At 47.5% G+C, this 23,788-nt stretch overlaps 1 protein-coding gene across 1 annotated transcript in view; it reads left to right on the top strand.

Annotated features, from left to right (window-relative positions):
- CDH13 (cadherin 13) overlaps nucleotides 1-23,788 on the top strand; it is a 566,033-nt gene that overhangs the window by 157,591 nt on the left and 384,654 nt on the right. Inside the window, exon 3 of the mRNA XM_077451210.1 lies at nucleotides 11,929-12,073. Coding sequence (XP_077307336.1) covers nucleotides 11,929-12,073 — 145 coding nt within the window. The remainder of the gene's footprint in view (nucleotides 1-11,928; nucleotides 12,074-23,788) is intronic.

Here is a 23,788-nt window from a genome sequence, read left to right as displayed (position 1 = left end):
AAAGTTTTAAAAACGGCCGTTTTGGAGGGAGCACTGATTTTAATGACGATTAAAGTGAAAAAAAGTGAAAAAAAAAGTGAAAAAAAGTGAAATATTCCTTTAAATATGGTGCCTGGGGGGTGTCTGTAGTATGCCTGTGAAGTGCCACGTGTTTCCCGTGTTTAGAACAGTCCCTGCACAAAATGACATTAAACGGAAATAACACCATTTAAAACTGCTTGCGGTTTTAATGTTCTATCTGGTTCCTGCAATATGGTTGAAAATCATTCAGAAAAATGGCATGGGTAGCCCTCCCTGCCCATTACCAGCCCCTTTGGGTCTTGTACGCATATTAAGGGGAACCCCGTACCCATATTAAAAAAAGGAAATGCGTGTGGCCCCCAGGCCCTATATACTCAGAACAGCAGTATACAGGCGGTGCAAACAAGACAGGGGCTGTGTAGGTTTGTTGTGTTAAGTTGAATCTGTTTGTAATTTTCAACCGGTACATTTTTAAAGTGTAGCTCCAGTCAAAAAAACTATTTTTAAGCTTATTGGAAAACATAGGGAAGGGTTATCACCCCTGTATAATTTGTTTTGTCGTCCATCTTTTTTCATCTCACTTGCTGTTGTCTCCTTCCATTTGCAAGTAGGAGATGTTTGTAAGTTGGATGTTTGAAAGTAGGGGCCTGTCCTATATGCTCTGCAGAAATGGCGGAACAAGGTGTTGGTTTTGCCACAACATTGTAAGCCCTCAAAAAATTGGGCCTTAGGCACTGGTGCTGGTGCCACCACACTGCAACCTCTGCCATATACTCTAGTTTTATTGCCGGGATTAGCCCTGCTACAAAGTATTGCATCAAAAATTGTAATTAAACGCCCCTGTTAAACAGGGGCAGAAAAATTGGGCTGATGGCATCAACCAGAACCAGAAATGTTCTTCCAACATATCAGCGGAGGAGGAAGAGGATAGACAATCAACATAACAGGACAGTCACTCAGCATCAGCATAGGCAGTCTTGAAGGGATGTGATATTTAAAAAAAAATTATTCGGTTACATCAGCTTCAGGTGCTTGGTAGCTGTGGGTGATCCAAGACTGATTCATCTTGATGAAGGTCAGTCGATCAACTGATTCGGTGGACAGGCGCACCCTGTGATCGATAACAAAGCCACCAGCAGCACTGAAGGTGCGTTCCGAAAGAACGCTGGATGCAGGACAGGCCAGTAGCTCAATTGCATACTGTGCAAGCTCTGGCCAGTGATCCATCCTCAAGACCCAGTAAGCCAGAGGATTTTCGGTGGGAAAGGTGTCCAAGTCTGACCTTGTCCCTAGGTATTCCTGCACCATGTAAATCAGACGCTGGCGATGGGTGCTGGAACCGATCATACCTTGGGGCTGCGGACTAAAAAATTGTCTGAAAGCATCAGTCAGACGGCCACCTTCTCCACCGCTCCTTCTGACTGATGCCTCAGCAACACGTTGTCCAGGACCAGGAGTTTGTAACCTCCCAGTCTCTGGGAACGCGTTGCACAGAGCTTTCTGCAAGGCCTCCCGGAGATGTCTCATCCTCTGCTCCCTCTGCGATGGCAAGATAAGGTCGGCAACCTTACCCTTGTACCGTGGATCAAGGAGAGTGGCCAGCCAGTAATGGTCCCTCTCCTTGATCCGAAGAATATGAGGATCCTTGCGCAGGCTTTGCAGGATCAGGGAGGCCATGCAGCGTAGGTTAGCTGAGGCATTTGGTCCGGAGTCCTCTGGGTCACTAAGGACAACATGATCCGCAGCTACCTCCTCCCAGCCACGTACAAGTCCACGTGTTTCTTGGGACTGTAAATCATCCCTACAGGACTGCTGCTGCTGCTGCTGATGCTGAGTGCCAGCCTCCACCTCCATGCTGACACAATCATCCTCCTCCTCCTCTTCCTCCTCCTCATCCTCTTCCTGTGTGATGGGTGGCACAGCAGGAACACTGTCTGGATAAAGGGTGCCTTGAGAGGCAAGGAAGTCCTCCTCTTCCTGCCTCTGTTCTGCCTCAAGTGCCCTGTCCATTATTCCCCGCAGCGTATGCTCCAAGAGGTGGACAAGAGGTACAGTGTCACTGATGCATGCACTGTCACTGCTCACCATCCTTGTGGCCTCCTCAAACGGTGACAGGACAGTGCATGCATCCCTGATCATGCCCCACTGGCATGGTGAGAAAAAACCGAGCTCCCCTGACCCTGTCCTGGCGCCGTAGTCGCACAGGTACTCATTGATGGCCCTCTGCTGCGTGTGCAGCCGCTGCAGCATGGCCAACGTTGAGTTCCACCTGGTTGGCATGTCACATATAAGGTGGTTTTTGGGCAGGTTCAACTCCTTTTGGAGCTCAGCCAGCCGAGCACAGGCATTAAATGATCGGCGGAAATGCACACAGACTTTCCTGGCCTGCTTCAGGACATCCTGTAAGTCGGGGTACCTGCCCAAGAACCGCTGCACCACCAGGTTAAGGACGTGAGCTACACAGGGCACATGGGTCAGTTGTCCCTGTCGGAGGGCAGAGAGGAGGTTGGTGCCATTGTCGCAAACCACCATTCCTGGCTTAAGCTGGCGTGGCGTCAACCACCTCTCGGCCTGCCCCTGCAGAGCTGACAAAACATCCGCCCCAGTGTGGCTCCTGTCCCCCAAACAAACCAGCGCAAGCACGGCATGGCATAGTTTTGCCTGCGTACTTGCGTAGCCCCTGGAATGCCTACGGAGCACCGCTGGTTCTGAGGACAGAGCACTGGAAGAGGCCATGGAGGAAGAAGAAGAGGAGGGGATGGAGGAGAGAGGTGTGTCACAACCAATAGTAGCATTTTGGAGGTGTGGTGGCGGAACAACCTCCAACACTACTGCACCTTGTCCTGCATCCTTCCCAGCTGCCAGAAGAGTGACCCAATGTGAAAGACAGGTAACGTCCCTGTCCATGCCTGCTGGACCATGAGTCAGCGGTAATATGCACCTTACCGCTGACCGCCCTGTCCAGCGAGGCAAGGACATTGCCTTCCACATGCCGGTAGAGAGCCGGAATCGCCTTCCGTGAGAAAAAGTGGCGTTTGGGGACCTGCCACTGAGGAACCGCACATTGTACAAACTCACGGAAGGGGGCCGAGTCTACCAACTGAAAAGGCAGCAGTTGAAGTGCTAGCAATTTAGCCAAGCTAGCATTCAACCGCTGGGCATGTGGATGGCTGGGAGTAAATTTCTTCCGCCGGTCCAGCAGCTGGGGCAGGGACATTTGCCTGCTATAATCGGACGTGGATGTACCACTAGCAGAGTTCCCGGAAGCACTTGGCTGTGACACACCTAATTCTACACCTTCATTCCTCTCAGAGCAGGTTTCAGAGAGGACTGAAGGTCTAGTGGGGTTGGAGATCCCAGCTGATGAGGAGCAAGGAGAGGTCCGCTTTGTTCTTTGGTGTGGGTCTTTGAGGTACGCTTGCCAACGAGCTGCATGGCAGGTCAACATATGTCTGGTCAAGCATGTGGTGCCCAAGCGGCTGATGTTTTGGCCACGTGAGATACGCTTGAGACATATGTTGCAAATAGCAGCGGTGCGATCTGATGCACTCGTCTCAAAAAAGGCCCACACCAAAGAACTTTTAGAATAACGTGCAGAGCTCTGCGGTGTGATTCAGTCGGTGTGCTGCCCCTAAGCTGGCCCCCGGAGGGCATCCTGCCTCGTTGGACATGTGCCTCCTCCTCCTCCTCCTCCTCCTCTCTCCTTCCAGGCACCCACGTGGAATCAGTGCCCTCATCATCCCCTCCCTCTTCATCACTGGAGCAAACCTGGCAGTATGCTGCAGCTTGTGGAACATGACTGCCAGATTGCTGTCCTTCTTGAGCATCCCCTCTCTCTGCGCTCACGCTACTGCCTTCCTCTAGCTGAGTGTCATCATCAGAGCCCACAAAACACTGGGCATCCTCCTGGAGCATGTACCCAACACTGTGCTCAAAGAGTTCAGGAGACTCCTCAGGAGGACGTGGTGGGTCTAGGGAAGGAGTCACTGATGATGACATTGAGAGGAGGGAAGACGATGCGTTGGCAGCTGCTTTGCTAGTACCCTGAGACTGGGTGAGAGAGGATGAGGAGGATGAAGAGGGCTTGGTCATCCACTCTACCAAGTCGTTGGCATGTTGCGGCTCAACGTGTCCAGCTGCCGAAAAGAAGGACAAGCGTGTCCCATGGCCACGTGCTGATGACAATGCACCGCGTCCACGACCAGCACTGTTGTCTCTAGACACAGAGCCTGCTTGCCCTCTTTTATCGGCTCGCGCCTGTCTGCCTCTCCTTGCTGGCCTTCCAGACATGGTAATGGCCTGAAGGGAGTTGGGTAAAAAAGCAGTTGGGTAGTGTATATTGTGCTAGAGGCACACAAAACCCACTAACTCCTGCAGATGCCTTTATTATAGAACACCAGAGATAAAGGGGTATATACAGATGTATACTGTCCTGTGCTGGAGGCACACACAACTTCCAATAACTCCTGCAGATGGCAAGTGGGCTCAAATAGAGAAGAGCTATGTAGGTGGATATAGCGGTGTGTACTGGGTACAGAGCACGCAGACAGCACGCACAAGCTCCTAACACTACTGACTGCAAACTCTATTATAAAAGATAGATCACTAGCTATATAGGTGAGGTGAATATAGTGGTGTATACTGCGGTCAGGGCACGCAGACAACAACCACTACACAACAGCAAAATCGAAAATCGTCCGAAAACGATCGGTGTGTACTGTGTTGAAGGTACACAGAACACCCACTGCTTCAGACGCCAACACACTACACAAGGCCGCCGCACCGGTGGCCTTATATAGTGTGGGGCGTGCACTACACAGCCTGAGCTATGATTGTCCACAGGCATCCTGCCTGTGGCCAATCATGGCTCTCCTCGCTGCTGGCGCTGCGATTGGCCAAGCATGCGGGGTCACAGTGCATGCTTGGCCAATCATGAGCCAGCAATGCACTGCGCCATCGCAGTGCATTGTGGGCCGTGAGCGCCACACGAATTTGGCGCGAACGGACCAAAACGTTCGGACTTCGCCGAACAGGCGAACAGCCGATGTTCGAGTCGAACGTATATTCGACTCGAACACGAAGCTCATCCCTACTCTCCATTCACTTAAAGAGGAGCTCCATCAGAACAAATTAAAAGTCAGCAGCTACAAATACTGTTGGGACACTTATCTGTCCACAAATCCAGAGGTGTCTTCGCCATTTGCCATTTTCAATTGGCTCTTGGGTGCTGCCGCTTCCATTTTGAGTAAGGGAAACTGGCAGTGACACAGACGGTTCCCTACTGTGCCTGTGTGAAGCGTGCTGCGTTGTGTGAATGGCCCGGTGGCAGGGGAAGGAGGAGGGGGGGGGGGGGCGAACCTCTGAATGACTTCACCGCGGCAATGTCTATTACTTCCTGGCCTGCCTCCTGTCATGGAGAGACGTGGCTATACATAACCAATCTCGCCTGCGCTAACACGCGCCTCTCTCCGACCATAATTGTATAATGCAGCCTTAAAAATAACCCATCATTCTACTTCCCGTATATCCCCATCAGCATGACTGTAGGGTTACCACCTGTTCGGGATTAGCCCGGACAGTTCGGGTTTTGAATCATGTGGTCCGGGTTTCAGTCCACCTGAAACCCAGACACAATATTCAGACAGGAATGTGGCTCAGAACAGGGCCTGATAGGAGGGTAAGGAGGCAGGGGTGGACTGACCATTCAGCCAATCGGGCACTGCCCAAGGGCCCCAGGCCACTAGGGGGCCCCATCAGGGTTGCCAGCCTCAGTAAAACCAGGGACAGTATGTAAAAATCTGTTTTTTTTTACATCTGTCTCTGAAATGTCCCTTACCGACATCCTTTTGGTCTAAAAATCCTGAGATTATAGCTGCCCCGCCTCTCCAGTACCTTCTCAGCCAATAGAAACATGTATGTGTATACTGTGTGATTGTATACTGTGTGTGTGTATTCTGTGTGGCCCTATAATCTCTGATTGCCTGGGGGCCCCATGAGTTGTCAGTCTGCCCCTGGTGAGGGGGCACTATGCACGCCACAATACTATTCTCTTTGGAGCGCCCAAAGGTGTCCCATGTCTGTTACTATCATGTAGTTTATGCCAAAAAAAATAAGTAAATTTTTGCTGTGCACCACTAAAGTGTCCGGGTTTGGCTTGAAGAAAAAGTGGCAACCCTAATGACTGCCTTTTCCGAGCAGTGCACTTGCTTTTATTTACACATAAACAGGAAGTCTCAAACTGGAGGGTTTGCCTTCCAACAGCCAATCACCACCTACACAGGTTGTGACCTCACAGGAAATGACCAAGTAAGGATGTAACAGTACAGGAAGTAAATGTTAACACAGGCAACCAATGAACGACGACTGCAATTCCGCTGATAGGAATCCTTATACTAGCGCTCCTTGTGGATGGGAGGCTATCTGCAGGTGCACGCTGCGAATCTCGACATGTGCTGATCAGACACAGCAGAGACAATGAGCGTACATCCGCCCACAACCGATAATGTCCTTGCAGAGCAAACATATCCCCTCAGAGGATCGTCTGTGCGATGCACAGGGGCCCTTTCCCTGGCGGACATACCCCTACTCTGTAAACACCTCTCTCCAATCCCAGGAACTTTTCCACTAACTAACGGATCCCAACCAGCGTCAGTCTGCCCCAGTCAGCTCTATAGAGTGGGCTGCGGGAGAACGAACACAGGGGGACAATGTGACAATACATATTAAAATACATCTTCAGAAAATTTCCACAACACTCCCAGTGTTGTTTCCTAAATAACACAAGCTTAGTGAAGCCCGTGTTGCCTGACCAACTTTCTAGTTCTCCGAGCTCCTGCGTGCGTTGTGTTTTGTGTATTCTGTGCCTGACTTCCTCTGTACCACCTGCCCTGACCTCAACTTGTTTCCTGGATCCTCTTCTATCGTCATCTATACTAAACCCATACACAAATTCCCCCCCCCCCCCGCCCCCCATCATCAGCTGGGCATATCTGGGGGCTGCAACCTGGTTTCAGCTTGCTGCAAGTCCATCCCCACCATCATGTGCCCTGGTGAAGAAGCAGGCTGGGTCTTAGCCCTTGTACACACGGTTGGAGATTCTGACGGAATTTGTCCTATCGGACCATTTTGTCAGATAATCCGACTGTGTGTGGTCTGCATCGGACTGGTTCCGTTGGAGTATCCGACGGACCAAGTTTTCCAACTTGTCCGTAAAATTTTCCGACAAAATGCTCCGACATACTCCGATCATGTGTAGCCTACTCCGACAGACAAAGGGCCACGCATGCTCAGATCAAATTCCTAGACCAAAGCTATTTGGCTACTAGCCTGAACGTAGTCCCGTCCTATTGAAATAACGTCATCACGTTGTGTACAGTCGTATTTTCCGACAACTTTGTCCAACCGTGTGTATGCAACAGTTTCGGACAAAATCCGTTGGACAAAATCCAACAGATTTGGTTGTCAGAATGTCCGACCGTGTGTACAAGGGCTTAGACTCCACGCAGCTTGAGGAACCCTCGGTTGGTGTTCTACAAAGGTTGACTACCACAGAAACCTGACGGCCTTCGCTAGATACGACAAGGAAGTTTAGAATGAAGGCCAACCTGCAACATAGGAGGGCTATCTTTTTTTTATCCTACCATGAATTGGCTTTGGTAAAGGTATAGAAGGGAAAAAAAAGTGTTTTGCCGCGTACGCGCGGTCGAAAAAGGTCAGACGGAATCATTTCATTGGATATTCCGATCCTGTGTGGGCTTCATTGGACTTTTTTTTTTTTTTTTCAAAAATTCTGACGGACCTAGAAATAGAACATGTTTTAAATCTTTCCGACGGAATCAATTCCTGTCGGGAAAACCGTTTCATCTGTGCGCTGTTCCCGACGGACCAAAAACGACGCAAGGGCAGCTATTGGCTACTGGCTATTGAACTTCCCTTTTTTCTAGTCCCGTCGTACGTGTTGTACGTCACCGCGTTCTAAACGAACGGACTTTGGTGTGATCGTGTGTAGGCAAAGTCCGTTTCAGCGGAACATTTTCGGAACTCCGTCGGAAAGACCGGCAGAGTTTATTCTGACGGAAAAATCGTTCGTGTGTACGCGGCATCAGAGTAAGGAGCTACATGTCCCACCACTCCAATAAAAAAATAAAAATAAAATAAAAATAAAAAAGAAATCTCTTGCTAGGGAACTAAACTTTCCCATCATGCTCAGCCAGGACAGCTTGGCCCAGCTGTTAGGAGGCTACCGAACTTTGGTGTGGAGGACAAGGAGTTGCACACAGTTACATCAAAAACGAGGCCTGAGATCAGGAGGGTGTATGTTGAACATTAGCGGGTAGGTCTGACTGTGGGATCACATTAGCTTCCATCAGGTATAAAAGCCATTCCGTTAAATAGAAGGAAGCAGCAGGGCACAAAGTTTTTCATGCTGAGTAAAATTCGAGGAGCGTTAAACTCCGAGAAAGGGAGGCTTGTTTGCAAGCACTTAAGCTGCTTTAACATGTAATCATTTACCTTTTATAGCCCAATTTCTTTTAAATAATATTTATCCACTTTATTATTATGCAGCACATAGGTTTCACGCATGTCTCTACGCTGGGTTTTTGACAATGCACCCAGATTTCCGCAGGTAATGCACCGAGCAGGTGAAACCTCAGTTTAAAGGGTTGATGCAAAACTGGAAGATCGGTTGTAGATAGCTGCAGGCGATGCCTTGGGTTTTGCCACGAGCTCTTCCCTGCCCTCTGAAGGGATATTTAGCTTAACTGCTTTCATTCTTTAAGAAATTCGTTTTCCATTTTGTGTCTCTCTAACATCCACTTCACAAATATATATGCTCAAGTTTTGCTAATCTAGTTTCGTTTCTCATGTTAGTGCTCATGCACACGGACGTTTTAAAAAACTGGCTGCAAAGCTAGCTCCGACACCTGGAAAAATCATTGTTAAAAACGCGTTTTTGCGCGTTTTTGCGCGTTTTTGCGCGTTTTTTAGCGTTAAGTAGCGTTTTTAAAGAAACACATCTCTTGGCTATAGCACTTAGAAAACAAAGAAAATATGTTGCGCGTTTGTGCGCGTTTTACCGCAATTCACGTTTTTACAGCTCTAGCTCCGTGCCACGGAACGCACTGGTCCTGGGTTTTTTTTACAGCTTAAAAACGCCTATGCCATTTGCAGCTCAAAAACGCCTAGGTGGGCATGAAGCCATAGACTAACATGGACAGGCGTTTTTAAGCTGCAAAAAACGTTCAAAAAAGCGGTTGTAAAAACGTCCGTGTGCATGAGGCCTTACTGTTATCTTCGTTCAGTTGTTTCGATTCTTGGAAAGCACATGATTTTGAGGAATCACTAGTTTCACTTTTATTGTAGGCAGTACTTGTATATGATTGGATAATCTGTTTGACACGTTCAAAGGGGCGGTACTTTCTGAAAGCCCCCTTTAAATATTCACACCAAAGAATAAAGATTAGATTTGCTCAGAGAGACTTTGTTGTTTTGTGTCATTGTCTCAATGGGCTAATCTCACAGGCCTGTGTGGGGATTGAACATCACACTTTAACAGACATGAAGGGGTTAAAAACCACCTCTAGACAATCTACATTCCCTTCACCCTCTCCTTAGCTTGATATCTTAGCCCCTGTACACACGGTCGGAGATTTCGACAACCAAATCCGTCGGATTTTGTCCATCGGATCTTGTCCGAAACTGTTGCATACACACGGTCGGACTAAGTTGTCGAAAAATCCGATCTTTCAGAACGTGATGACGTAATTTCGTTACGACGGGACTACGTTCAGGCTAGTAGCCAATAGCTTTGATGTAGGAATTTGATCTGAGCATGCGTAGCACTTTGTCCGATCGGAATTCTCTACACATGATCGGAGTATGTCCGATCAAACCAGTTGGTCGGGAAATATTTCCAACAAGTTGGAAATTTGGGTCCGATGGATATTCTGACGGAAACATTCCGATGCATACCACACACAGTCGAATTATCCGACGACACGGTCCGATAGTACACATTCCGACGGATTCTCCGATCGTGTGTACAAGGCTTAAGATTGCCCATTACTGTAGGTGGGGGTTCTCCATGCCTTATCTTTATTATCGATAATGTACAAATGAAAAATCCAACAGACAACACAAGACCAGTATTGTTGCAGATCCTTCAGATATATTACTGTAATGGTTGTGATTCCACGCTCTATCATCTGCTCAAAATTGAATGTTGAATTTGGGCTGGGCGGAGCCCTGGGACACTAAATATAATTAAGAAAAAAAAAAAAACACTTCCCTGCTGTTTGCTACAGGGGGCACCCAAACCGAATCAGAGCTCTTTGTATCCATTCAGACATGGAGCCCCAACCTGGCCCCACCCCCCTCTCTCCCCAAATTGGTCAATCAAAGTCAATCAGCCAATCAGGAGGAGTGTACTGGATTGCTGAGGGGATCGTGGACATCACTGGAGGTAGGGGGTGCTGGGGGGCTGCTACACACACAAGTTTTTTATCTTGATGCATAGAATGCATTAAGATAAGAAAATCTTCTGCCTTCTACAACTCCTTTAACGAATGAATCCGAAACTAAATAAATGTTTCCATTGTGCACATCTCTACACTGTTTGCCTAGTTGCCAATATTAGAACCCTTCATCCTAAACTACATAGACGTGTTGGCTTGATAATGATGATTAACTCCATTGTATAACTCCTGAGTATGATACATTTGTGACCTCACACCGGTGACATCACCACCAGGGTCACCTTCTTATAGGCTTGTGCAATTCGTTTCGTAACGAATCGAAATTTGGCCGAATTTTGCATCTTTCGGACATTCGGATGCATCCGAATGTCCGAATAAAAAAATAACAAATTACAACAAATACGAAAGAAATATAACGAATGAATTCGAATGAATTCGACATGATTCGAAATTATTTCAACTGCATTCGAAATGATTTCAACATGATTCAACATTATTTCAACCGCATTCGAAAATATTTTGTGACCCGACTTTAGGGCCATGTATCTCGGGGTCACTTGGTGCTAAAAAACTCCAAATTTGGATATGTTGTAGTGCTAGTATTATTGTGTTTTGCATACCAAATTTGGGGTTTCTAGCTATAAGTGACCCCGAGATATGTGGCCCCAAATTCGGGTCGCAAAATGTAATTCTCTGCTCTATTAACTAATAACATTTTGTGACCCGATTTTGGGGGCCACATATCTCAGGGTCACTTATAGCTAGAAACCCTAAATTTGGTATGCAAACACAATAGTACTAGCACTACAACATATCCAAATTTGGAGTTTCTAGCACCAAGTGACCCCGAGATACATGGCCCTAAAGTCGGGTCACAAAATATTTTCGAATGTGGTTGAAATAATGTCGAATCATGTTGAAATCATTTCGAATCCGCCGGTAGAAATATTTTCGAATTTCGTTGAAATATTTTCGAATGTGGTCGAATTTTCGAATTCGGTAGAAAACGAAACGAAATCCGAAAACGAATTTAAGGAAGTTAACGAATATAACTAAACGAAATTAATGAATTAACGAATTAAAACGAAACGAAACTAAACAAATTTTTTCCTTTTGCACATGTCTACCTTCTTATTGGCCTTCTTTGTTCCTTCTTGGCATTCTGGCCCCTTTTTCTGTTTGCCCCATTACCCTCCATTTATGAGTCAGGTGATGTATATCTCTGCCCCCCCCCCCAAGGGTGATGACAAGGGGCAGGGATTCTACCCAGAAGTCCACTGAGCAGCCTTTTAAGCTTTGGGATGAAGAAGAACAGATTTTATATTGATTATGCCTTCTGACTTTGGGATTGTTGTCTTTTCTTCTTTACAGAATTGCCATGTTGTCTGGATTTTCTCTCTTATACTCATATTGTCTCTTTTCTCACCAACAGTTGCGGGTGGAAACCATAGATGAAAGTGGAAAAACCATTGAGGGCCCAGTGGATCTAGAAGTCCTGGTCATCGATCAGAATGACAATCGACCAATCTTCAAGGAAGGTCCTTACATCGGCCATGTTCTTGAAGGGTCTCCAACTGGTGAGTGCCAAACCTGTCCTTTTAAATTTCACAGCGCCCTCAACTGGAATGGCTTCCCAATAGCTGACCCTGTGTCCTGAATGAGTTACATCATATTTGTTTGTAACTAAAGAATTGGAAGTGTTCATGTATTTTCCACCACTGTTCCTTCTAAAGCCGGGTACACTACACTACACTGACAGCTTCGGTTGGAGCCTCTGTACTAACCATGCGGGGTTCAGGGCCGCTGATTAGGCAGTAGAATGGGCCCAGACCTCATCAGCTAAACAGGGGGACACAGACCCAGGTCAACTTTATTGTTTATTTCTTACTAAATTAATACATGGATTTTACTGGACCACACCCTCAATGTCTTTAGACCCACACCTGGAATAGGATGCAGCAGAAACTGCTCCTACTTGTTTACTAAGGCCTGAATTACATTTCCCTGGGCCCTTTCGGGTCAACAAAGGGGCCCAGAAAGTGGGATGCTTTTTTTTCATTTTTCGGGAGGTAAAATCTGTGCCGCTGTTTTGCTGCACCCCAGAGGGGTGGGCTATAGGTGGGGTTGGGTTGGGGGGGGGGGGGTCCTGTCAGAAAGGCTATACAGGGCCCCATGATTTCTAACAGCGGCCCTGGCGAGGTTAGTCCAGCAATCTCCCCTACTGAATAGGATCCAAAATGTTACATTTCTTAGACATGCTGGCTACTTACCTTGGACCCAATTTCGATGTTTTTACTCTGTAGAAAACCTGGTCATCTGTATTTACCTTATAAATCAATCTTATATAATATCTGTCGCTTGTAAATGTGGTAGCCAAGTTAAATCTGAACTCAACCTATATCTGGCTGAGTCAAATATCTGTTTTATTTAACCCTCATGGTGATAATATAAAGGAAACTATTTTTGTATAGAGATGCGACTACTGAATGTTAGTGTTTTTTTTGACTGAAGTACCCTCATGAGTTGGTGCTTTTCTTCTGGCATGCTGAATAGGATGTACTTACTCTTTATTGCATTGACCTTCAAGTATGACATCTATCGTGTATATCTCTGTTGCTTTGGTGAACATCGCCTGGAAAGGATGTAAGAATTGTCAGGAGTGTGTAACGTTCCTGTTCCTTGGCAGCTGCTGGTCTCATTACAGCATCCCGTTTTTGGCTGAGCTGCATTCTCCATGTCTGACTGTCCACCTGCAGGGTGATTGGTGTAGGCGCAGCCTCTGGGTAGAGACCGAACCTGTTTTAAGCCTGCCAAGCCCTTATGCCGCGTACACACGTAGCGGACTATCCGACGGACTTAGTCTGGCAGACTTCCCGCCAGACTGTCCGTCGGACTTTCCGAACGGGCTACTTGCCCACACACGGCACTTTTTCAGCGGACTAATATGGCGTACTAAGTCCGCCGTACTATCCGCCCTACTTTTGAAATGAATGGACTCGCCCACACACGCGGAGGAAAGTCCGCTCATTTCGAGCGCGTCTCCAGGTAGGCGGGCCGGCGAAGGAGACGTCGCTGGCCCCGCCACCTGGTATGGACTTAAAGGGACTCCAACGCAGAAAAAAATCGGCGTGGGGGTCCCCCTAGGTCCACATCATACCCTTGTCCGAGCACGCTACCCGGCCGGCCAGGAAAGGGGGGATGAGCGAGCGCCCCGCCCTCCTGAGCCGTACCAGGCCACGTGCCCTCAACATGGGGGGTGCCTTAGGGAAGGGGGGGCGCGCGTCCCCCCCACCCCAAAGCACCTTGTCCCCATGTTGATGAGGACAAGGGCCTCTTCCCGACAACCCTGGCCGTTGGTTGTCGGGGTCTGTGGGCGGGGGGCTTATCGGAATCCGGGAGACCCCTTTAATAAGGGGGCCCCCGGATACCGCCCCCCCTCCCTATGTGAATGAATATGGGGTACAATGTACCCCTACCCATTCACCTGTAAAATAAAGTACAAAAAAAACACAACACACAAGATAAAATAATTTATTTCACAGCTCCGGGGGTCTTCTCGCCGGACTCCTCCGCTATCTTCTTGTAGCTCTTTTACTAGCGGAGGAGTCCAGCTTTCTTCCTCGCCGCGGCCTCTTCTTCCGACTTCGGGGGTCTTGTCCCCCTCTTCGGCTCTTCTGCCGGGCCACCGCGCCTCCTTATAGCTCTTTTACAGGCGGTGGCCCGGTCTTCTGTCGCCGCCACCACCGCCGCCGCCTTCTGTTCTGTTCTTCTCTTCTTCTCCGGCCGGGTAGCGTGCTCGGACAAGGGTCTGATGTGGACCTAGGGGGACCCCCACACCGATTTTTTTCGGCGTTGGGGTTCTCCTTTAAGTCCATACCAGGTGGCGGGGCCAGCGACGTCTCATTCGCCGGCCCCGCCTACCTGGAGACCCGCTCGAAATGAGCAGACTTTTCTCCGGGGCGGGAAAAGTCCGCTCATTTCAAAAGTACGGCAGACTGGCACACACACGGCCGGATTGTCCGCCGAAATGCGAGTCCGGCGGGAAGATTGGAGTGCAAAACTACTTTCTAAGTCCGCCGTACTTTCGGGTCAAAAAAGTATGCCGGAGGCTACACACGGGGGGAATTGTCCGGCAGACTTCAGTTTGCCGGACTTTTCCACCCGCTTGTTTGATCGTGTGTACGCGGCATTAGTGTCATGCTTGTGATAGCGTGGGGTGGGGTTGGGTGGGGTGGGGAGGGGGGGTGGTGTGTTTGACTGAGTGACAAACCGGAGGGGATTGCGGCGGGTGTCTTGTTTGCGCCCCCCCCAAATATAAAGCACCAGCCACCACTGCTACCCACTTAATTTTTGCTGTGCAGATGCAACTTCATTGCTGGCTCTATTACTCTCCCTCCCTTCCTTAATGCAAGTCTAGCAGTCAGGGCTAACATATTAAAAGCACAGCACCCCCCCCCCCCCCCCGTTTGAAGGAGATTTTTATCTCTGCAGTTGTTGATTGAAGATTCTGTCTGATCATATACAAATAAAACGTACAGACGCCTTACAAAAAGATGGCGTTAAAAGCAAACCTCGCTGTAATAACTCGTTATGTGTGCTGAGTGAAGGCAACGCGCTACTTTCCCTTTAATTGCTGCTTTTGTTGGGAAGAAAGTCGCGGATGTTCAGCGCTGACTTTGAGCTGTTACCTTAATACGAGGTTTATGTCTCCGGAGTAATTAGCAGCCTCCTCTCGGTGAACCGTGCTTTCATGGCCCCGAGCAAATTAAAAAGAAGACAGTAAGACTATTGCTACATTAAACATAAAGATGGATCCAGCTTGCATTAGAAAGTCTTCAGTAGCCTGGAAGCAATTTTAACATCTGTTACTGGCATGACACACCGGAGATTTCCACTGATCACTCTTTTAAAAGAAAGATGAGACGAGAATGATTCCATAAAGAGTTGGATTTGTTTGCAGCCGCGTCCGCAACCATGAGGATCAAAGGTGGCACCTTCTACGGGGGGGGGGGGGGGGGAATTGGAGGAAAGGAGCCCCTCACCTCTTGGACCCTTAAAGAGGAGGTAAACCCTGATGAGTTTACTTCCTCTTTCATTCCCTGCAAAGGCAAAGCATAATGGACTACTATGCATCGCATCGCATCCCATAGTAGCCCATTATGTGTCACTTACCTGACACAGGAGCCAGCGAAGTCACCGCTGTCCCCTGTAGTCCGCCGCATCCATCTTGTTGGTGGGGTCTCGCAGCTCTGCCGCTGTCATTCGGCGAAGCCGCGATGACGTCACTCCCGCGCATGCGCACGGGAGCCGACACGCGCGGCAGCTCCGTCGTGGAGAATGCCGCGCTCAGTGCGCCTGCGCGCCGCTGCGCCGTAGACAGCGGTGCCCGTTTTCGGGCAAATATCTCCTAAACCATATAGGTTTAGGAGATATTGCTTGGACCTACAGGTAAGCCTTAATCTAGGCTTACCTGTAGGTCAAAGTGGTTTGTAAGGGTTTACAGCCACTTTAATGTGTCACTAAGCTCGCATCATTAAAAACTCTCCATAAATGTTGTATTCCATGCTGTTCATACTCACTCGAAAAAACACAGAGGGGCTCCAAGTGCAGTATTAATATACTCCGATTTATTAAAACAAAGACAAAGGGTGACTCACATTTTAACAGATTAAATAGGCATGTATAGAGTTGTTCTGGTCAGTCTCTGGGCTCTCACGAGGGGTCCTGGTAGAGTAGTGGCATCTGACAAAGGAGCTTTATGGATGGAAGGCTATAGGAAGGGGCCGCTCAACCGCATTAACCAGAGTGGACCGCATGATGGCGCCGGACTGGGTTTGACGTCACTATGGAGGCAGTGCTGACATAAATGGGGCACTTAACCACTTCAATACAGGGCACTTTCACCCCTTCCTTCCCAGCCCAATTTTCAGCTTTCATCGCTCTAGCGCTTTCAATGACAATTGCGCGGTCATGCTACGCTGTACCCAAATGAAATTTTTATCATTTTGTTTGCACAAATAGAGCTTTATTTTGGTGTTATTTATTCACGACTCCGTTTTTTTATTTTTTGCGATATAAGCGCAAAAAAAAAGCAGAAATTTGGGAAAAAAAACAATATTTTCTTTTTTCTATTTTAAAAGAAATCCAATAAAATCTAATTTTTTCATAAATTTAAGCCAAAATGTATTCTGCTACATGTTTTTGGTAAAAAAAAAATTCCGTTAAGTGTATAATAATTGGTTTGTGTGATCACGGACATATGTACGCAAATGATCACGTACATATGTGTGCAGATAATCATTGGGACATGTGATTTTAGTGGGACATATGTGGGGGACATGTTTTTATTATTAGGGACATGTGTGTTTTGGGGACATATGTGGGGACTGTGTTTATACTGTGTGGTGTGTTGTGTGTATTACACTAGACTGATGATCAGTGAGTAAAAAACAGCTCATACTCACTGATCACTAGCCGGCTGCAGCGATCTGCTCTCCTCTCCTCAACGATGACTTCTGTGTGAGGAGAGGAGGAGCCGATTGCCTAGCAACCGGCTGTTTATTTACATCACATGACGGCCGTGATTGGACACGGCCGTCATGTGATCAGGAGGGCCAATCACAGAGCCCTCCTGCCGATCTGAGATACGCCGTGTCCGGGTGACACGAGCGCATCGGGATCGCGCTGCTGCGCGGGCACGCGTGCGCGATCCCACTCCTTCTGAAGGACGTTCCTGAATGTCCTATCAGAAGTAGATGGCTCCCACCCGTACGTATATGTGCATTGGCCGGGTGGAAAGTGGTTAAGGCCCGTACACACGATCAGACTTTTTGACAACAAACATGCACATTAGCTGTTTTGGAGCAACATCCGACCGTGTGCACGCTCCATTGGACAAACTTTTTCGCTTTTCACCGGACTTTCGTTGGCTGTGCGAATGGACAAACTCTACGGCAACAAAAGTCCAATGGAGAAAAGTTCCGATCGTGTGTACAGAAAACCATAGGACTTTTGTACAAAGTACAAACACGCATGCTCAGAACCAATGCAAAAGATCAGACAACAATACAGAAGTTGACCAAAGGTGGCTGTAAAAGAGCAGAAAAAACACGTGATTTGGTGAAAGTTGGCTGAAAAAGTCCTGCCGTGTGTATGCAATACAAGTTCACGGCCGACGCCCTTTGTACAAAAATCCACGGGAAAGGTTGTACAAAGTCCGATCGTGTGTATGAAGCTTAACACGTTTCAAAGTTTTCGCTTCTTCATCAGAAGGTCTGATGAAGAAGCGGAAGCTTTGAAATGAATCATTCTAACATAACGAATACCATGAAACAAAAACTTAACAAACGGATCCAAAACAAAACCATTTTTTCCATTGTGCACATGTCTACCAGGCACAGCCTTCTTCTCATCCTTGGATGAGACCTCCAATGCTGCATTTTATTTTTATACTAAATTTTTTGATGTCTTAAGGCCAGTAATCTGCAGGGTCATCTTTTTCTTTGGTCGTGGGTGGTGTTCGGCGATGCATGGCTACATCATTCCACTGTAAGGTCTGGTCCATGGCACCCTGCACTCACAGTAGTTGTCTTTAGCCTGACCTGCAAGATTGAGGACATGTTGATAGTGTTGGTGTCACAGTCAGGGGGTCAGGTTTGGAGACCAGTAGCTATAGCAGTAGAAGGGCTCCCACTGACCAGCAGGATAAGTAAGCAAGCAGGTCATCTTAGTGGATGACATGGGCACCCGAGGTGCAAGGTCTGAGCTTTAATTGGTATTCATCAGAGCTCCCAATGGCGGGGATGGGATTTTCTGCTTTTTAGTACCAGAGCACGGTCCTCAGGATTGTCCCACCAGGAGGTGAGCAAGCCAGGGTCCGGTAGGAGATATAGCAGGTAGGGATCAAGCAGAAAGATAGTCGGTAAACAAACCAAAGCTCAGTAACAAGTGGTTGCAGGTAGGGATCACGCTGGAGCATAGTCGAGGAACAAGCCAAAGGTTGGTAATGAGTGGTAGAGAAGACACGGACAGCAGAAGGAGTGACATGAGCGAGATATTGGCTGGGGAGAGCACAATAATCTGGCAAACAGGAAGTGCAGAGACATGGCTTAAATCAGGAAGTTAATGGGAGGAGCAAAGTTTTCAAGGTTAACCAGAAACAAGGTTCAAGTCAGGATCATTCAAGGAATTGTCCAGGGTGCTATCCAGCATCTCAGGTGGGTCAGCAAGAAGAGTTACTGCCAGACACAGCAGAGGTCCCTGGTTAAGATCCAGGCTCTGACAGTTGGGTGTTGTTGTGGAAAATATATACAACTTTAACAGCAAAAGGACAGTGCTAGTTTGTTAAGTATATAATCATGCCATTTTGACTATTTATACTAAGAAACTGCTAAATATTTTACACACCCTTCATTAATACCAGCCAAAGCCATTTATGTAACACTCTAGAGATCCAAACTTCTGTGAATTTCCATAAGACGGTCTCATTTTTTAGTCATAATAAGCTTGCAAACATGGGGCTATGTGCATGTATTGCAGAGATGGCCTGTATTTTTTTTAAGTTGCCCAGAAGGATTCAAGTAGGGAAGAGCTAAATCTAGAACTTTAATCAGCCTTCAAAATTGCTATCTAGTTGCCCCACTCCAACTTAGTTTAATCTAGGGGGTGAGAAATAAGTTGAAGTACCTTATTCCTTACTCCTCCAGGCTCCCTCCCCTCCATATAACCAATCCCTACTATTGGCTGCTTGTCCAGTTGCAGTCTATCCAAGGCCATCACGTGCAATGCAGGACCAGTCATGCTGCATTTGTATGAAGACATTGAGGACTCACCCATATCCAAGGAGTGGAGGACAGCACAGGAGGGCACGTCACTTCTGTGGAATGAGTAGGGTGGAGTGGAGCTTCTTATTCCTTTCTCCCTAGACTAAACGAACATGGGAAGTGGCACTAGATAGTTTTTTCAGAGAGAGATCAGCTTAAAAGAAGGAGCTTGACAATTCTTGTTGAATTCCCCCTGGGGCCCAAGTGCATATAGCCATCATTCACAACAACACAAGCCCTCAACAATACTTGCCACATAGTACTTTAGTCTCTCTCAGACTACTGACCCCAGACCAGCTCTCCCACTATAGAGAGTGAGACTAGAGTAGTATATTGCAGTGGACTTGTGTTGTGAATGACGGTGCTCCTCTTCGTTCAAGACAAGCCCATAACCTCACACCCCAGATAGGTCTTTCTTAGCCCTTGTACACACGGTCGGAGAATCCATTGGAATGTGTCCTATCGGACCGTGTCGTCGGATAATCTGACTGTGTGTGGTATGCATCTTACTGATTCCGTCGGAATATCCGTCGGACCCAATTTTCCAACATGTTGGAAATATTTCCCGACCAACTGGGCCGATCGGACATACTCCGATCATGTGTAGATAATTTTGATCGGACAAAGTGCCACACATGCTCAGATCAAGTTCCTACATCAAAGCTATTGGCTACTAGCCTGAACGTAGTCCCATCGTAACGAAATAATGTCATCACGTTCTGAAAGATCGGATTTTTCGCCAACTTTGTCCGACCGTGTGTATGCAACAGTTTCGGACACAATCCGTCGGACACAATCCGACGGGCAAAATCCGACGGGCAAAATCCGACGGATTTGGTTGTGGAAATCTCCGACCGTGTGTACAGGGGCTTAGACTACTATGCCCAGACCTGCTCACCCGCTATGGAGAGAGAGACTAGATGCTAGCTGGCATATGATCTTGTGGGCTTGTGTTGTGAATGACCGTGCTTGTCTCCAGCTTGGCACCATTCACAATAACACAAGCCCACAGCTACTCTAGTCTATTGATCCAGAATAGCAGGGAGGCAGTTATGGGTACTGTTGTTAGAATAAGGGAGGTTGGCCAGGCTCTTTTGGAGAGTTTCTGCTGTTTTCCCTAGTCTAAAAAAAATGGTACTGTGTATGTTGTATTATGTTGAACCTTGGGATTACCAGCCAGGCATATTAGTAAAAGCAAATGGTCCCTTTAATTTCAAACATAAGCAAACATGCTGGCTGTTTCATTTTCCTTTTCTGGACTCCCCTTGTCACAGCCCGAGGTCAGGCTTGAAGACCAGTATCTATAGCAGTTGAGCGATTCCGACTGATCAGCAGGATATATACTCAAGCAGATCACCCTGGCAGATGACGCAGGGTCTACGCACTAACTGGTATTCACTAAAGCTCCTGACGGTGGGGATGGGTTTTGCTGCATGTTAGTGCCGGGTTACAGTCTTCAAGATCACCCCACCAGAAGTTGAGGAAGCCTGGGTCCAGTAGCAGGTATAGCGGGTAGGGAAGCAGCACTTTAAGCAGAAGTGTATTCAGCAAACAAGCCAAAGGTCAGTAACAAGTAGTTTCAGGTTGGGATCAGGTGAAAGTGTAGTTGAGGATCAAAGCCAAATGATTGCAGGTTGGGATTAAGTGGAAGGGTAATCAAGGAACAAGCCAAAGTCGGTAACGAGTAGTAGCGAAGATATGGATGGCGGCAGGAGTGAAAGGAGCAAAATATTGGCTGGAGAAGAGCACAATAATTTGGCAAACAGGAAGAGCAAAGGCATAGCTAAAATAGGAAGTTCATGGGAGGAGCAAGGAGTTCAAGGTTCACCAGAAACAAGGTACAAGGCAAGATTATCCTGGCTCCGGCAAATGGGTTAACCCTTTTGGGACAAGCATCCCTGCAATCAGGATTTGGAGGCTCTTTCCCACCCAAACACTCTCCAAGTCTCTGAATTCCAGATCCAAAACGAGGACTTGCCAATCCTGACGGCACCGTAAATCGGTCCTCTCCTGCATGGGTGAGAACCTTTAAAAGCTAAAAATCTGCATTCTAGTCCTCCCCAGGGCAGGACTTACCATTGGGCTTGACTGGGCTCAAGCCCATGGGCCCCCCCCAATAGGGGGCCCCGCCGAGATACATAGCCAAATGTACTAGGCTCGGCTCCGCTCACAGTCCTGCCCTATGATGGACATAACACAGGGACTGGGTGTGACTGTGAGCCGAGTACTCTGGGCTACTCTGGGGTTCGCTCGGGACTGCGAGAGGACCCGAGAACTTCCGAGAGGACCCTAGAGCTGCCGAGAGGACCAGAGATTGCCGAGATACACAGGACTCTCTATCTCAGCCGCGCCATTTTTAAACTTCAAGACTGCAATGACAAGGCTGCAAATGACACTGGGGCAAGGCTGCAAATGACAAGGCTACACTGGCAAGGCTGCAAATGACACTGACAAGGCTGCAGATGGATGGGCAAGGCTGCAGATGGACACTGATAAGGCTGCATTGATGGGCATTTAAATGTAAGTTTTTTTTCTTAAACTTCCCTCCTAAAAAATGTTTTCCTTAAAATTCCCTCCTAAACTTGGGGTGCGTGTTATACACCGGTGCGTGTTATACGCTGATAAATACAGTAATGTATAGAAGGTAGGGCCCCAAAGTGACTCAAGCCCAGGGGCCCCCACCACCCTAAGTCCTGCCCTGGTCCTCCCCCTTAAAGTGGCCATAACCCAAATAATATGGACACGTATATCCTATCCAGAAACTATCCCTGGTGCCCTATACAATGTGGAAATAATGCAATAAAAGCAAGGTGCACAATGTTTGTACATAACGCTAAATGAACTGATGCAGAAGTTACTGGCTTTATTCAATTCACTGCTCCTACCGACCAGCGCTGTCACTGCCCCTCCTTCTGTGTGCGCTGTCTCCTTGTTAGTTGCGTGGTTGGACAATGGTGGGTGTACGTTCTGTGCCACACTAGCTCAGCATGCCCATCACCCAGAAAGATGGGACAAAGGGCATGACGTACTTTGCCCTCCTAGAGGAACAGAACAAACGTTGTTTCTGCAGAGACTTCATAGGGATGCCGTTAAGAAGGAGGAATATGTTGTGAAGCTTTTACTTGTTTTCGGGACCAAAAAAACACCACACAGCCAAAATGAATAGAAAAGAAACAAACCATTACGGTCTCTTCCAGAAAAAAAAGGAGAGAAAACAATGCTTGCAGCTGAATTAAACCCAGCGCCTCTCATTCCCACTTAGAACAGGCAGAAATTTGTTTCCTCAATTACTACAATTGCCTGAAAGCGTTTTATTTTCAGCAAAAAGGAACACCATTCAAAGGAAACAGATAAATATCAGAACATAATTACCAGGTATGAAAGGGAAAACGGACTGGCTTTTAGAACATGGTGTTAACAGGTAGTGATGGCCGAACGGTTCGCCCGGCGGTCGTTTCGCGGCGAATTTCCGACTTTCGCCGTCCGCGGGTTCGAACGCCTTTTTCCGTCGTTCGCCCCGGCGGACTTACGTGTTTAATGTATACAAGAACTTTAACCTTTCGTGACACGTTTATCATGTGTTACAGGACAACCAATTGAGACATGACAGCTCATGGACACTTGGACATTCCCCCTAACCTATAAATACACCCGATCCGGTGGCCATTTTACATTCTTTCTTCTGTCACTGTAGGGAAAGGATCCTGTGTGGAGTAGGGACAGAGAAAACGCTAGCTATTTGGTACACAAAAGTTCTTTTCAGGACTGGTATAGGTGTTAGGTCAGCAGCCTGAGTTTCTTTTGTCAGTTTAGATAAAGGGACAGAGCGCTGTATGCTGCTATTTTAGGGACAGCTCAGCCAGATTAGTCTTTCTTCATCATCATCATCATCATCATCATTAGCTGTTACTATCAGGTCCACAAAAGAGCTGTTCCAGCTAATCGTTCCAGCCTACTCTTTTTTGCCAATTTGTATAGGGACAGGCAGGAAGCAGTGTGTCAGGCAGTGAGGATAATTTTAAAGACTTGCTGTTACTATTAGTTCCACAAAGGTTCTTTTCAGGACTGGTATCAGTGGTACGGTAATAGGCTTGTACACGTATAATATTCTTTCTTCCAAATATAGAAAGAATATTATACTTGACTGCTGCCCTTCTGCTGCAGTCTGCTAATCATTCACAACTCACTTGTTCCACAAAGCTCTTTATCAGGACTGGTAACTTGGTCTGTCTAGGGTGCTACGGTACATAGGCTTGGGTGCGGTACAGTCTGCTGTTCTGTAAGGACCGCTATCGGTCCACAATACATAGGGTTGCCGTGCACTACTGCTGACCGCTGCCCTATACTGCAGCAGTCCTTCATTGGTATAGGGACTGACGTACAGTCTGCTAATCACTAACACACAACCTGCTTGGTCCACAAAAGTTCTTATAAGGACTGGTAACTTGGTATAGGGTGCTACGGTACATA

The sequence above is a fragment of the Lithobates pipiens genome, unplaced genomic scaffold (assembly GCF_037356315.1).
Source record: "Lithobates pipiens isolate NorthernLeopardFrog02 unplaced genomic scaffold, aLitPip1_a1.2 Scaffold_10, whole genome shotgun sequence".
NCBI classification, from domain to species: domain Eukaryota; kingdom Metazoa; phylum Chordata; class Amphibia; order Anura; family Ranidae; genus Lithobates; species Lithobates pipiens.
The sequence above is the reverse complement of the archived record's forward strand: the minus strand, read 5'-3'. Positions and strand labels throughout refer to the sequence as shown.